At 35.8% G+C, this 17,106-nt stretch overlaps 1 protein-coding gene across 4 annotated transcripts in view; it reads right to left on the reverse strand.

The window, feature by feature from the left end:
* The window catches only part of WDPCP (WD repeat containing planar cell polarity effector), a 158,301-nt gene that overhangs the window by 93,196 nt on the left and 47,999 nt on the right, over positions 1 to 17,106 (reverse strand). For all 4 annotated transcript variants that reach the window (XM_054822410.1, XM_054822409.1, XM_054822411.1 and 1 more), the window contains 5 exons: positions 14,697 to 14,781; positions 12,987 to 13,031; positions 11,913 to 11,963; positions 9,372 to 9,442; positions 9,062 to 9,121 (listed from right to left, as the gene is read on the reverse strand). In XM_054822410.1, coding sequence (XP_054678385.1) covers positions 9,062 to 9,121; positions 9,372 to 9,442; positions 11,913 to 11,963; positions 12,987 to 13,031; positions 14,697 to 14,757 — 288 coding nt within the window. In that variant the 5' untranslated portion in view covers positions 14,758 to 14,781. The remainder of the gene's footprint in view (positions 1 to 9,061; positions 9,122 to 9,371; positions 9,443 to 11,912; positions 11,964 to 12,986; positions 13,032 to 14,696; positions 14,782 to 17,106) is intronic.

Genomic DNA, 17,106 nt, shown 5'->3' on the forward strand with positions numbered 1-17,106 from the left:
AAGACTTATTGTAGATGTGAAGATGTCTTATAATGACTTTGAAAGCTTTTTCAATGAAAGGGAGAGGTGTAATATGACACTGAATTATACAGGTACAAGAATTACAATTGCTGAACACCTGAAGAAGATGCGTGCTAAGTCCCCAAACGCTGCAGAAAATGTACTGAATTAGTTTGTTAAAAACGGAGATGAAAATTCTGTCCTAAATGAGCAAAGGGATGATGCTGATCAATCCATCATCCACAGACCTGATTTTTTCTGTATAAAATAACTGCATAGCCTGCATGAAGAAACATATAAGGTTGGGCTTCATGTAATTTTATATTATTATCACAGATTAAAACCAGCACCTTTTTGCTATCCTTGTTATTTCTGATCATTCATATACAGTTTAACTTAAATAATGGTGCCCTATCAGAGTGACAGCTGTAGGCCCCCCATAAATTCAAATACTCCTTGGCATAAGGTTATCGATGTCTCTCTTGGAAAGAAGGAATTTAAACCGTGGGACAGAAGAGTCAGAGGCTTATTTCAGAGTTAACTGAATATTTCTGCCTAATTAATCTCAATTAAATGATACAGATAATCTTGAAGACTAAGTCAGAGTACTTATCAACTCCTTGTGATGCTGTATCTTGTATAAGAGAGAATGCTCAGTGGAAGGAGTCATGAAAACCATTTCTTTTTGCATAATTAAATCATTAAACTTAGTCATTTTCTGAATGCAACTGTTATAGCAAAGAAATTCAGAAAATAAACCCTATAAAAATCCATGCTCCATTGTGAGTTGACCTTACTTTGCCAAGTTACTTTAATAGCAGGGGTATATGAAAAGCTTTATTAGAGGTATCATTTTCTTAATAACATGGTAAAAGATGAGGTTTATAAAAAAATAATTCTGACCATATTAATTAACTCATTGCCAAACATCAGTTCTACAGAAATCTTGATGTAAAAACAGTGGAAAAAAATCACTATTGTGACTTTGATCTTCATATGCAATACTGAAAACGCAAGTATATCTTAATTCATCATTCAGCGCCACCCGTCATCCTGCAAGCTGCTAGACTAGATGACCTCAATGTAGAAGTTAAAGAAGTTTCAGGCCAGCTCTCATTCCTGCTAAATGGCAGCAGTTCTGAAGGACTCATTCTGGCAGCTAGGTTCATCTCCCTCTAATCAGTAAAAAAAAAAAAAAAAAGTTATTCATTCAGCAGATCCTATACCAGCCCTACACTTGCTGAATAATCTTTTCCACCAAAGGAATCCTCAGTGGAAAGCCCATTGAAGAAATGTACGGGGGGCTCACCAAAGGCCAGAAATCTGGGACTCTAACTTCTACCTAACAGTAGATTTTTAAAGAAATCTCTGTGCTTTAAAAAAACTTACTACTAGAGATATACTTGCTCTTTTAGTAGAATTTGGCATAAAAATCTCTGTTTGTTTTATGCCAGAGCTGCCAGACAAACATGGTTGCAATATACCTTTTAGTACAACACACTGGTACACAAACACCAGGCGAACTTCTTTACAGTGAGATCTACTGGATTGTATAATAAATAAAAAGGACTGGGGACAGGAAGGTAGTGATCTAATTGAGCATGCCTCTTGCGCAATGCTCTGCTCCTAATAATTTAGTTATGAAAATTCTTAGTTATATTTATTTTGCTATATTACTATAGCTCTGTGCTCTCTGTAACAAAGAACAGGACAAACATATTTAAATAAATTACATTCTTGCACTGACTAATATCTTTAACCAACATTTTTCCAGTCTAACTTCTTGTCAATTAACAGAGTTTGAAAATAAATTCTAGTGATGTTGAAATAGAAACAAAAAATACCTCTGATGTGAAATGAATTTGTTAAAACAAATGATCATTTCTCATCCTGCCAACATCTAATCATACATTCGATAAACATATATGTTTCAGTATTCCCTGTCATGACAGATGTCCTTTAAGGTTTTATCCTAGTAAAAATGTTAGACACAGTTACACTCATGCAGCTTTTATTGCAATCTTTCAAAACTTCATTTTATCCCTATGTTGAAGTTAGATTAGATAAAATCACAATTTATTTCCAACTTGATAATGTTAAGTCCAGCAAGGTTGGACTATGGTTGTCTGAAGAACCCAGCTGAAAAAGTGAGGGTTGAAAACCAGAAGCTGACAAACTACAATGCAAGCAATGATCACACAAATTTACATAAATACTCTAGAAAGATGAGTTCTGAATTACTGAATGAATATCAGCCTGCCAGAGAAGAGTAAAACACCCCAAATCCTTCAGTGTTATGTGCCAACAAGACGGCTGGCACAGTCATATAAATAAATTCTCCAACTTGTGTCTTCCACAACGCCTTTGCTCGGGAGCTATGTTCTTCCCTCAGAAAATGTTACTGTAATGGTAGGTTGCTCCCATGCTGCCTTTCCTTGCAGGGAGTGAGAAAAGCATCCTGGAGTTAACCTGGGAGTTAGCCTAAGTGAATCAGAAGTCCATTTGTAGCCTCTAGGTTTACCTGACAGGTGTAGGGACATATATCACCCACTCCAGCAAAGAGGCGAAAGACAGGAAAAAATGTGGTTTTTATCTGTAGATGGTCAGTGATCTTGAATGACTGCATCACTGAATGAGGCCACATGCTTGTCATTCTGTCAGCATCTAATATATCAACCCATTACACTGTATGGAGACATGCTTGCAAACTCTTGGCTTGAGAGCAACAAATGAGGCTAGGATTCTTTAACTCTGAATTGTTTCAGGGTGTAAATTCACTTTATGCCTATATGTTCATTTCATCTGTTACAGAGCTAGAATAAAAATCTATGAAAACTGCTCCAGTGTATGATGAGAAGACATTTATAGAAATATAAAATACTGCGCTAATGGGTGTGCTTTCCTTCACATCTATGAAACTAGTCATTCAACCAATGCTATGTATTTATAATAGTGCATAGATCTCTCTCTCTGCTATCAGTATGGCATGATAGCATCATGGAAAGTAGGTAAAAATAATATTTCCACGGCTTTTATTGTTTCTCCCCTTGCGCTCCCTCCTCCTTTATTTTTACAGTAAAACATTCTTTCCCATTATTCTCCACAGAAGTTTGAGATATTTGGGCAAAACTTAAATTTTAATTTAACAAATTTTTGCGATAATAACTTACCTTGGTTGGTAATATACCCATGCTCCACAGGTTTAAGTCTTTCCCTCTAGCAATTTTAGAGTCTTTAAATTTAAAAAGTAAATCAGAGACCTTACACACTATATGGCCATTTATGGTGAGTATTTCTTCCACCTCCCTTTAAAAATCCTTTGGATTAGAATAGGGAGCTTTTTAAAAAATAGTTCTTAAAGTTTACCATGAAATACAAGCAGGTATTTAAACAAAGCAGGAAAGTGGTTGAGTCACCATCCCTGGAGGTATTTAAAAGATGTGTAGATGTGGTGCTCAGGGACATGGTTTAGTGGTGGACTTGGCAGTGCTAGGTTAATGGTTGGACCTGATGATCTTAAAGGTCTTTTCCAAACTAAATGATTCTGTAATTCTGTATTATCTTTCATCAAAAATAGTCTGTAAAAGAGAAAATATTTATGTGCTCAAATTGAAACTTCACTATTTCAATTCCTTACTCACTGTGTAGTCTATGCAAAGGCTGTTACATGATAATAAGATTTAGGTGCTGTTATACATAAGCTTGCATAGTTAATCTCATATTTTGGTGGATGGGAGCAGCCCAATCATAAGCACGAATGAATATAAAGCAAATAGGGAAGATTGCAAACGTGGCTTAAACACAGATACACAGTGATCCAACTCCAAAAAGTACTGCTCAAGTACTGCCCATCATTGCTAAAGAATAAAAGCAAATGTAAGAGGTATTACTTACACAATGCACAAAGTCATTCCATCTAATAGATATCAAATCAGGGAAAGAAGATCACAATAATGAAACGTATCACAAATTTTTCAGACTCAAGTACCGCAATGTGAAAAATAGAAATCAGAAGAGTCATCTCTAGAGATTTAACAGTCTCAAGGTGTTCCTAAACAAAATATGAAAGCATGGCTTCATATCATTTGGAAGAATAAATATAGCCTTTGTACTTGAATGCAGTCTGAGTAAAATGTTTGGGCATCTAGTCATTCTACATGCTGGGAAGGAAGGGCCACTTAATTTCTGTGTTACTGAGGAGCTGAATGTGAAGACTCTGATACAAGGAATTATGTACTTTGTGTGCCAAAAATGGTTCTCCAATGAGCAGGAAAGACATGAGCAGAGGATACTCAGGGGAAGACATTCCCTTCTCCAATAGCAAAATGCTCCAATACGTATTCGAGTTACTTTTTATTAAGCAAAGGACTTAAGTACAGGTTCACAACTTACGGACTTCAGTAGAACTTAAGCGTGTGTTTAAGTGGATTCCTTTATCCTCAGAAGCCTTAGCCCTTGAATCCTCATTCATGCAGCTTAGCTGCTTATCAGCCCTTCTACCTAAAAAGATACCTGCAGAGCAAAGCCAGGATTTGCTTCTATCTGATTAAAATTGGAAGAGAAGGAAAATATGCCTGTAAAAAATATTGCTGCAAACTGTTTTCCCTTACAGAGCCCAACTGACAAAGGAATATGCAAAAGGAGAACAGAATTGCAAAGCATTTCTTGTTCAAGCAGGTTCCCAGGGTTTTTCCCCACCTCTTCATTCCAGATTGCTTTCTTAGCCACCCCACTGTAATTACTCCATTGCATGCCTTATTACAGATGAAGTTGTTGTTGTTACACGTTACTGTTTCACAATAATCAATGCATTTGTATTCCTAGCTGCAAATCTCTAAAACCACACAACACACTAATGGCTGTGATCAAAAGCAACCAAAAGAATTTAATATGAGGGCAGTGCTCCTCTTAGGAACCGGTGATGGATACTAGCTTCTCATGTATTCTAGCCAGAATGTCTTGATTTTGGTATCAGATGTGCTACTGTATGTCACCACATATCTTGCTAAATCAGTTTGCTTATGGGCATTGTAGCTGATATAGCAAGCCACGTCAGCAAATATTGTTGTGTATCTCAATTCAGAATCCAGTTCTAAGTATGTCAATGATGGTAACGTAAAAAACATTCATATACATATGTAAATTGCAACACAAAACAAATTAAATCAAATCAATTTAGCAAAGACTATATACATCCTTTTAATTAGCTGCTAACAGACATGATTCACAGCTAGTGCTTGGCTTTTATACAATAAAATTCAGTGTTGGCATGTGTTTAATTCTACATCGTAATGCAAATGTAAAACTAAAAAAAGTTGGAATTCAAATGTTTTGGCTAGATCTTATTAATTTTTACTACCTTATATTGTAAAACCAAGCCTGAATCGATGGCAGAATTTCATAGGATTGATTTCATGATTTTATGGCAAAACTTAAAAGCATTCCAAAGAATTAGAGAAGGAAACCAAAATGAAGGAAAGCAGCCAGAGCTGTGTTGAGTAAACTCAATAATATTGATAAAATTGATTCCTTAGATTACTACTCCTTGGCAGGGAAAGCCGAGGAGTATACTGTTTATTTAATTATAAACAATACAGTGGCATCTTATTGTAAAGACTTCTTGTCTTTTTTTCAGCCATCCTTCTTTTATGGGCTACTTATTATCCTTTGACATCAACTAAATGAAGATTACAGGATTATTTCAGCAACTCATCACAGGTCATCAAAGCTGGGGTTCAGAAGTACCATACAGAAATGGTGTGCATTCAGATCGTATTGGAACAAGTAGGAACAGAGCTAAAGAAAAGACCTCAGTCCTTGAGGGCTCAACTAAGCTCTTTTAAATAGGAGAGCAAGCTCCTTGACAAAAATCCCTGTACAGTCTATGTTATATTTACATGAACTGGCTCATCATCTATTTCAGAAGCTCTAAGCAGTACTAGAATGTATACTCAGGACGGGCAAAATAAAGGTCAACGGATTTTTTCTTTTTTTTTGGCAATGAACAAGGAAGTAAATATGAAACTTCTAATGCACTGCTTCTATAAAGAAAAGTAATAGGAGAAGTTTTGATGCAGAAAATGAAACATTAAGAAATGTAGAAAGCTGGGTCAGCATTATAGTAGTTCTAGGCAAACTCATACAGAAGAGTCAATTTTGAGAAATACTGTCACACAACAGACAAGATAATCTGCATGCAAACTAACTGGATTTTTCACTGAGGTAGATGTATGAAGTCTTATTGGTCATCTGCACACAAATGGTTAACATGACAGCACAGTCATTTTTAGCAGATGTATGTTTAAATTTAAAGCCCACAGTTTTTGCCTGTGGGCTAGTTAGAAGCTGGAAGTGCTGGAGGACGCAGTGAGGGATTAGGAATAGTGATGTTTAGGTTCCAGAAGGCACACTAGCAACAGTCCTATGCTTGTTTTTCACAAAATCTGAGGGAAATCATGCTACTCTTTTAAATGATAGTCTTGTTATCATTGTATTACCTTTCAGATTTTTTTCCATTTATTCTGTCTTGCTAAAGGTGCAAGAGCCATTGAGTTTTTGGATAGCACATTGTTATTACAACAGAAAGAGAATTCTTCCGGGTTCAGCTAAAGATATGGCAGATTCAAAAACACAGAACGTTTATTGAAAAATGTGATGGCTGTTGAATTAAATATTTTAATTTCTATAAATTAATTTATTTGACATTGCATTGCTACTAAAAAACAAATAGATAAAAAAAGATACTATAATTAAACCAAATACTCAGATTGAGCCCAAATCACTGAAAATTACGACAGGGTATTTCACTACATACACTCCGTGCTGTTTGTCTGACATGTTGGTTTCTATTACACTTGAAAGTTAATGCAAACATAGACTCTTCTTTTTCCACTAGCAGCTACTCTGGCATCCATCCAAAGTAGCATGTGAATACAGTAGCGATATGACATAGATCGCACCATTATGTGATAAGCACTTTCCGCTGAAACGGTTAATCTCTCACTTACTTAAAACTAAAAAATAAACATACAACCTCTTTTTCAGAAGGTTCAGAACATTTGTATCAAAAAGGAAGAGTCTAGATATTTCTGCAAAATGCTCAAAGACAGATGAGCAGCAGAAAAACAAACCATTCAACATAAAAATTGATAGAAGACAGCTTTTCTTTTCCAGACTCTCTCAAATTATTCATTTTTTTCTGTTTTATTTTCATTTGTTGGAGGGCTTATATTTTCAGGAGGACAGAAAGAGGAATAACACAACTGTTTTGGCAGAACATTCTAAACTCTGCCGGAGACTTCAATTATCAGTCATTATTATATTAAAAAAACATTTTGTTTTGTGATTGAGAAACTAAAAGCAGAATTTAAGGACAGAGAAATGACTATGATTTCTATCTATAACTTTAACTCTGGCTATGTTATAAGCTATACTATCACTTATACTCTATCTATACAAGCCATCTAAAAAACCCTTAAAAAATACTCAAGATATCAAGCTACCCCTTTACATGATTCAATCCAATATAGAGCCAGACCTAATATACTAAGATACAAACATCCATCTCTCTACTTTCCCATCTTACACAAGAAATAAGTAAAATTGTATTTGTCTCCTTTTTGTTTATCTAAGCCTGAAACTACTTAGAGGATGCTAAGTCAAAAAAAAAAAAAAAAAAAGAAGAGTTTTATATAGAATTGATAGTCAACCAAAGGTGTCACGTTATAAAGGCAGGACGATCAGGTTTTGGTAAGAAGTTCACTGTTGCAAAGTATGCATTGGTAAGGAATGCGGGTGGATGCAGAGATGGGAGGGGAAGGAAAATGATAGAGGGAGAATGGATGGGGAAAGCAAATGAAGAGACAGCAAACTGGGAAGCAGATGAATACACTCATGGCTAATTGACTCAGTATTTCTTAACCAAGTTCCTTTCCTAATCAGAACAATAACAAGAGACAAAAATGAGTCCTCTAAATTAGCATGCAATTAATATTCAAATCAGTTCTAGAAGATTAACATTCACAGATATATACTATGTAATCTGTAAGTGAATGATCTACATTTACTAGTGGTACGATCTGATAGGCAAATGCAGCTTAGACAATAATATCTTTATTATTGATACAAAATGACTATACTATTTGGCATGTCATGTATTTAAAAATTTTGCTATTCCTTCTGGAATTTCAGCTGTATAATGTGTGAATATTTAATATTCATCCTGCTGACACACATTTGAAACTATCTGAATTAGAAGAAAAATATTATGAATCTCAAAATGTATAAAAGTTAGAACACAAAATTTCTTTTTAGAAACAGTATTAGTAATATTTACAAGAATTCCCCATGCCAAAGCAGTTTCAAACAGAACACATATTCCTCATGAACAACAAAGATAGCAGAAACTTCTAAAATATATTACATATATTTTTCAGAACAAGCTCCTGATCAAGGAGCTAGAGCACATGTCATGTTCAGATCTCCCACCTACCCTACTGTTCTGCGTTAACAAGGATGTGAAAAGCTCTTTCTTGTATACAATATGTGGAACTTATATAGACAGACAACATAGCTACATGTGTGCCACATGTCACAATATCTTTTGTTCCACAAGTTGATTAATGATCTAGCTGGTTTATAGTTTCCCTCCCATGTTACACAAGTATAAAGTAAAAATGATTTGCGACAGGCACGTAAATAATTAAGATATCAAAATGTAATGTAACATAGATTCCAGACCTGCCTATATATATTAACTGCTCCCTTAGCCTGCTAGTTTGAGGTACGGGATGCTTTCAATTTTCCCAAATGATAACAATCTCACAGAATCAGGGTCCTTTAATGTAATGTTTCTTGTTTATAAAAAACAGATTTTTGTTTGGTAGCATCTATTTCAGGTTAGAAATTTAAATAAACACAATCTAGGCAGTAAGAGCCCATACGTTAAAAACCCGCAATAATTTTCTGTGTTAGTTAACATTTTAACACTATTGCATCAATCACTGAATGGCTGTTTGGCTCCACCGACTGAACATTGCAAGAGCTTGTCAAAACATTTTACCTGACAGGTATCTCTGTTCTTCCATTTGCTCAGCGTACATTGACTGTTTTGCATTAAGTCCTAAAGGACAACAGAAAACAGAAAGTGGAGTTGGCAGTACACATTGTCACTATTGGTTAACATACTTCTGATTTTCAAGTTTATAGATGAAGCATGCCACACAAAGATGCAGCTGTTTTAGAACAGCCCACCAGACAAAAGCACATTTATCATCACTGGGAGAGTTGGATCTTTATGAAAATTAAAGCTGTTGAAAGAGGTTTGAAAACCGGATTATATCTTGCCATACTTGAAACTTTCTGAAACATACCTCGACCTCCTTGAGTGTATCTCGCAGTTTGTCTGGTCGCTTGTTTTTCAGTATCCAAGGATAATCTCGAGCTGGCAAATAAAAGTTAAAAAAAAAAAAAAGAAGATAGACAAATGTGAATATATAGGTGAGTGTATATATATGCGTCCGTGTGTGTGTGTGTGTGTACAAATACACATTTGTATATAACAAAAAGTTCTTCAAGTTGAGCTTCCTTTTCTGTGGAAACACAAAACTAAGATTTCCAGGAGTTACTTTAAACATAAAACTTACCTATAATTGGAAGGAAATGGCTATGGTTTCTACCGGTTTCTATTGTCAAATGAGGTCCTTTTGAAAGGCTCTGCCGTAGGAACAGTTAGCATGAAATATCCACACTGACCATGACTTCACCATAGCAATTGTGTACAAAGCTCTCAGGATGTAATATCTTATCCAGCTGCTAAGCACTTGCAATGAGAAAGCATCTTACAGTCAGTATGTTAACTCAGATTCAAGTTATCAAATCCTAAACAGATACTATTCTTTTGAACTAGCATTTCATTGCCTAATTTCAAAAAGCGGGCACTAACATGTCTGCAAAATATATATGCATAAATATATGCATATATAGAGGAATTAACAACAGGTAATTGTGAATGCCATAACTTATATTATGTAGTATAGTTATTTATATGATTTGTTCTTGAAAATTTGGTCTGAAGAATTTGCCAAGTCAAGCAGACAAGAAACTGCATGACTGCTACAATTCTTCAACAAATTTATTAGTGTTCAGCAAACTTGTGAAAATTCTGGCCTAATACACTAATCCTGAAACCAGAAGGCAAAGCTTCCCCTGGAGTTGCTAGTAATTGGCTTGTTTCATGGCTGAGAATCAGGCTCTAATAACTTGTGAAATTTCATCATTTAAAAGTGAGCAGTTTTCTGTTCATAAGTGTACGATAAAACCCATGAGAAACTAGAACACATTGTCTTTTTAAAATCTAGCCTATTTAAAGGAAACCTGATGAAAAGTTTTGCGCTCCAAGCTGTCAGTTTGTATGCCAACTTCCAGACTGAATGACTTAACAGTTGTGTTTAAACCTCCCTGCAAAAAGGAGCTTACAATAGAAGTGCTATAGAGTGAAAAAATGAAGGATTTCATATATCAACAAAAGAGCACACCAACATACAACTTCTCTTTGTACTTTATTGGACTGAAGCCAGTGTTGGTGGAACTGTTATGATAATATTAATTAGGCATGTAAGATCACATTTTCAATGGGTGCCTTCATAAATATGGGAATATTTACCCACATATGCAAAATGGGAAATTGCCTGTAGAGATACCAAACTATATATACGAATCAGCAGCTGTGACTAAAGTTACCCCGTTCTCCTTTTTAAGAAGTGCGCTGTACAGTGCTTTGTGCCTGGGCCACCCTTATATTTACAGCAACAAGGTACAGTAGCTTGTGTTCCTTTTGCATGTCGCACATATAAAAAATAACAGCTGAGGCTTCTGCATAACAGGGTTTATCTGGGCCTGTAAGATAATGCTATGCAGAGCACAAGGGATGTAAACCCATTATGCTCCTCCCTACTTAAAACCCTTCCTCACCTTTACAGAGCTGTATTGGTTCTGACTGACACACAACCCTCCACAGCGGGTGTAGATTTACCACATGGCTGTGCACACCTTTATACCCATCCCCAGTTGGGCTTCACCCTGCTCCCAACACACCTTATGGTGTTGCAAATAACTTTTCCTTCCGGAACACATTTTGCCTTTGAATGCATGCACGATTCCATGTGAGTTGCCATTACGATAAGATAAAATGTTAAGGCAATTCTTGCAGCATACATATTACTTTGTGAAGTCGTCTAAAAATCAATTAGATTTTTCAGAGGTGTCGTGTAATAATGTTTGAACACTAATGAATGCTCTGAGCAATAATAACTATGCAGGAGTTATAAAACTTGAACTAAAGAAAAGTTGTACTAATATGAAAATCTTTAACTGTCACAGTACTGCTGTGTGATAGCATGAACTGAAATTACTTTTAACCAGATAATGCAGGAACAGTGTAGATGTTTCAAAGCTAAAAGCATTCTATGAAGGCAGCTGATTATTAACCTGGAATTTGATTTTGGCTGGAAGTATTTTAGTTATAATTTGCAGTTTTGAGGCAGTTGGTATTTCAATTTAAGAGCTGATTGGAAAAATGTTTATTGCTCATCTGCTGAGTAAATTTCATAAGGAAAAAATCTGGATTGTGACTATTTTTGTGATTCTTCTTGACAAAGGTTTTGAGAAGCAATGCAGCTACCATGCTTAGTGACACAGAAAAAATAAAGATTGCAAATATACCAGGAAGGAATAATTACAACTCTTCAATTGTTTTGTGCTGTGTAGTTCTGCGACTGTCTGCCTTAGATGGCATGTGCAGAAAGTTACACTGGAAGCTGTCTGAGGTTATTTTAATGCTTTACCAGGGGCATCATCAATCCAAATTAATAATTTGGTCTTACTGTAAGTAGAAACTCAGAAAATGTCCTTACATTCTGCTGGCTTTTGCTTCTCTTCTAAGTAACTGTGCTTCATCTGTGATGCTAAAGGAAAGAAAGGACAAAAAGATGAATGATAATCTTTACGACTGCTGTCAGCAAATATTAATATTAGAGAGAAGAGTCATACAGTTTGATAAAACACAGAAATTTACAAAAAATTGAGACAGCCCTGATGTTTTCACCTCGTAAAGCAGATATCTTAAATTTGCAGTGAAAGAAAGGCTTATGCAGCCCAACAGGTGGGCTGGTGTTACTGAGCCTCCAGTCTCATCAGATAGCGAAGTGAGCTGCAACTGAACCCAGAAGAGAAGCTGAGTCAGTCTGTCAGCAGAGCCATGGAGACAGCGCGTTAACCACGAAACTCGGCCCACGGGATGCCCGCACAAGCCTCCGCTCTAACCTGGCCGCAAAGAGGAAGTAACTCTAGCCGAACAGACCTTTTGGCCCATCGCGAAACTTCTAGGATTAACAGGATTAATCAGATAAAGAAAATTGATCGTTCACTCTGAAATGGCCATCTCAGATACCAGGCAGGGCTGCAGGAGGCCAGGGCTGGCATCTCGTGCGTTCACGATGCCCTCTGCTGGGATTCCAGCAAACACCCAACTACCGCCGCGGCCAGGAGCCTTGGACCGCACCAGCATGTTAGTACGGGGTTTTGGTACTCTGCAGCAGGTGAAAGGGCTGAATAGGATATAAAATACAATATAAAATATAAGAATTTAGAGTATAAAATCCCACTGAGGTTTCTAATGACATAAAGGTTGGGTTTATGTAAGTATTTTCCCAATTTTTTTCTTCCGTGAAACAAAACGTTTTTAAATACTCTGACTCCAACTTGGGAGAGACAATCTCTTTCAGTGCTTCCTTACTCTGTAGAAATACTCTATAGAAATATTATATGAACATATTATATAACAGAATTATAATTATGTTATAATTATGTTATATTAGCATATATTAACAAGAAATTCAAATTTGCATTTTTCAGAGCAAGCAGTCAGTGTCAAAGATTGAACATTTGGAAATTTTGTTTAGTTTTAGTTATGGTTATTTATATTTTACCTGGTTCTTTCTTGTCATAGTACTGGTGGATCCCAATATCATCATCTATACAATTGAATGTAAGTATATTTAATTATGGATGTGACACTGGAAACAAAACACAACTTAACAAGCAAAGCTCAACATCATTATTTTTGCTAGCTGGAGCAGAGCATTAAGTGTTAAAATACAAGTGACAGTGGAAAAACTACAGCATATAGCCTGAATACCAGGAGGAGTTTCAAGAACCAGCAAGCAAGGGCTGAAGGAGAATGTGACAGGTCCTTATATTTATTTGGAGCTGTCATTTCCTTCACATACACTTTGATTCTCTTACAGCTGCCAACATGCAAAAGTATTTTTACCGCCTTCCTAATTAGCATCTTTTGTGTAACTTAGAATAACTTAAAATATTTTATGATGACTGACACAGATGAGCTAAAGACAACAGGATTTTTTTTGAGATTCACAAAAGCTGCCCCTTCAAAGGATCCAATACTCTTAATCTATAAGCATTACTGTCTACCTGGTTCCCATAGCAAAGAAATTTGGCTGTTTCAGGTACATGGGGATTGCAAGTCACATCAGCCAGTTCCTGATGTGGCTGACTGGTAAATACTTAGGTGTGCCACAGCAAGCTCCACCAAGTAGATCTAAGCATGGCTTTAAGTTGCATTATTCTAAAATAATTACTTCGACACCACATCTGTCTCCTGAACTCAGACAGGGACATAGCATGGGGAGAAATTCCTTACATGGAGGAATGAAGGAATGCACTGAAATGGCAGACAGTCTTCCCTTCCGGCTCAGAATTTTAGAATGAGGTTTGTAGGCAATGAATAAATGGACAGAGAGGAAGCAAGAAGGTCAAAGGCTAAAAATAGGCACAGCAGGCCACAGCACACCTTTAATTACAATAAATCACAACTATATGTTTACTTAAACCATCAGACTTTTCTATGAAATACAGCTTTTGACTTTTTTATATGATTGTTGTTACAGAACAGTTCTCACACAAAGATGGGATGCCAAGACATATTGAATCAATATTTGAATAATAACATTCAACTAAATATTCATTCATATTCATTTGAATATTCAATAATATTCAAAATAATATTTCAACAAAAGTATTGTACACTACAATTGGCAGGAAGTGTCATAAATAATATTTTGATATGGTCCATTTATAAATGAGTGGGGGTTTTTTTAGTATTATATTTTAGCAATAGCAAGGCAAGATGAATGAAGGTAATTTCTACATGCTAGTAATTAGTCATGTGTCTCCTGGAACAATCAATTAATAAGATAAATATATCCTTGTAAGTATAAAATTTCAAGTAATCATGCAAAATACCCAGAACATGCAGGAATTTTTTTATTTTCATGCTAAGTACAAATCACAATGCCTCTGCAAATCACTTGACTACTGATCTTCATTCACCCAAACCAGTCATTAAACTGAAGCGTACAGTCATGTAGGGCATAGCTTCCTAAAAAGGAAAATGCATCCAATTAAACATAATCTTAACATTTTTTACTAGAAAGGATGCTCCAGTTCTATGATGAGAAAAGCAAAGAAGCTGACCAAATTCAAACATCATATTGCTGCCTGATTTTCCTTCTCCTAAGTATAAAACCCACTTCATTTGGATATTCAGCATTTTCTATCAGTTAAATATTCATCAACAAGCTTTGCTGTTTTGTTTTTACTAACAGGTAACAGCTCACCTCTAATACATAAGTTAGTCCTCAAAGACCACAGGAACATCTCAGTCAGGCAGAAAGACATCTGGTGTCAGATGGAGCCCTAGCACTATCAAAAGAAAGAAAGAAACTGCATCAGCAAATTAGTTACCCTCTATCACCAGTGAAATGGCAAGTATTTTGGAAACTAATTGCTTGAAGAACCTAGCACTGATGATATTTTGTTATATATAAGCTGTAGTTTTTGATCATGATAAAATGAATGATGCATGGAAAAGAATAGGATAAGAAACGTATATATCCATCACATACAGAGACAAATCAACATTCGTTTAAATTTACAGCTTCTCTCACCAAAGTGAATAACTCTGTGCTTGATTCTTCTTGTATACACGTTATAATCTATTTTTACTGTATGGTTATTACCTTGACACGTGGAAAAGTGAAGCCACTACTCAAAGATCTGTCTTAGATTGGAGAATTTGACTTTCAGGCCAAATTTTTTGAACACTGTACATTGAGAAGTGTCAATATAGACAAGAAGAAGTTTTGAACACATAATATTTGCAAAAATTATCTGTAGTGCTAAATATAAAAATGGATGTCTTTCTAAATAAAAAAGCTCTTACATTAAATCAATTAAAACTGACAAATGTGAAGCATATAAAATATATGAGTTGAAATATTATGTACATTGACTACAGTTATAAAATGTTTACTGTGGTTTTTTTGAGCAATCCATCTTAATATTCCCACCAGAGGATGTGTTGTGTTTCAAAGGACCATTGGGAATCTTCTGAGACAGTAACCAACAGATTTCCCTGAGTAATTTCCTGTAGTGCTGTAGTTATAAGTGGGCCATCAGACCGATTACTTTCACTTCTTTCGCTAAACCCAAGAATCCACTGAACGCTGGACTTGGAAGGGGAGTTTGCACAAATACAGCACATTTAAGAACCACTGCTGGTATGGTACTGTACTTGAATATTTCTTCTTTATTTAGGTGGACTCTTCATTTCCTTTCCATTAGTGCCATCTAGATAATGAATCAATTACAAGATGATTGCAGAACTCCTGTCACACAGAGTACCAGACGTTTACATCAAGAGTGCTATGATAAAAATATGTACAAGAATCTCAGGTAGCATCAAGGAAGCTATCGTAGTCCCAGCATAGCTATGAGACCTTGAGGTATTGTCACTCAAGCTAATATGTATGTTTTGATGCACTGCCTAATCCACTGAAATAGCACCAAGTGGAAATAGCATTTTCTTTACGCTGATCCCCAAATGTACAAAAAGTCTTGCTGATTTACTATATCCCACAGTTCTATCAAAAAAAAAAAAAAGGCAAAACCTAAAAGCTCACAACACATGTCTAGCAAACGGAATATACTTTCATCTTGGGTGAGAATGAGGTTTGGAAAAAAAATGCAAGGAGATTAGTAGCATGGTGGTCTGTTGAACATGGGAAGCATTTTTGGTATAAATATGGATGACGGCAGCCCCTCATTTTCCATGTGGACTACAGTAAAAGGAGATTGTACATTATAATTTTCTTATTTGCTTTCTCTTTTTTTACTTTCTAACTTTAGCAAGTGAAACAAAACTTGCATTCCCCAAGGCCCATAGATCCTAGATTACAATCTCTCACTAATAGGAAGTCATCGAATTGAGTGAACTCCTCAAAATCCTATCATGGTTTGACTTGATTGGCAGATGATCTGTTCAGCTGGAGAGAAGGCACATCTGCCCAGAAGACAAGGTAAGACTGGGAGACTTTGGCACAATAATCTAACTTAAATTCCCCAAATTACTCCAAAGCTCTTGTATGTAGGCTCCACGGGTCCTTTAAGTTATGTCCTATTGAATATACAGCTATCCTGTAACATTTTAATGCTGCTGTGTGCCTTCCAAACTGACAGATCAGAGAAGACTTTCAAGTCCTTATTTTTTCACTGAGTGTCAGAGACATGGAGAGAAGTCTCCAAAAAACAGAAGAAAGCTTTCAAATAAGCACTAAATACTCAGTCTCCAAGACACATACTTTTTAAAAATTTGCACTTAAAAATGAGGAAAAAAGAAAGTTTGTAAGAAAATATTAAAAAACCCAAAGACTTCTAAAGAACTGCATTTCAGTTCTGCACTGAATAACCTAGATGAAGCAAAATTTTCTATTACCTAAAAAGGTAAAAGAGATTTTGTCAATTATTCTAGAGTTTAGTTTTTTGCTTCTCCCTTTCTTTGGACTCTGAGCACCCACAAACCAGTTAGTTATCTGAATGCTAGTTACTCTTGTGCCAGTGAAAATGGCCATCTGCCCCAAAAATACCGATCCAGTCTAAAAACATTCTAATCTGAAATACCTTCAGTTAGTTATAGTCTGTAGCGGGGGGGGGGGGGGAAGAGAAAATTTGCTTCTGTAATAAAATATG

This window comes from Grus americana, chromosome 3, assembly GCF_028858705.1.
Source record: "Grus americana isolate bGruAme1 chromosome 3, bGruAme1.mat, whole genome shotgun sequence".
Classification (NCBI taxonomy): Eukaryota; Metazoa; Chordata; class Aves; order Gruiformes; family Gruidae; genus Grus; species Grus americana.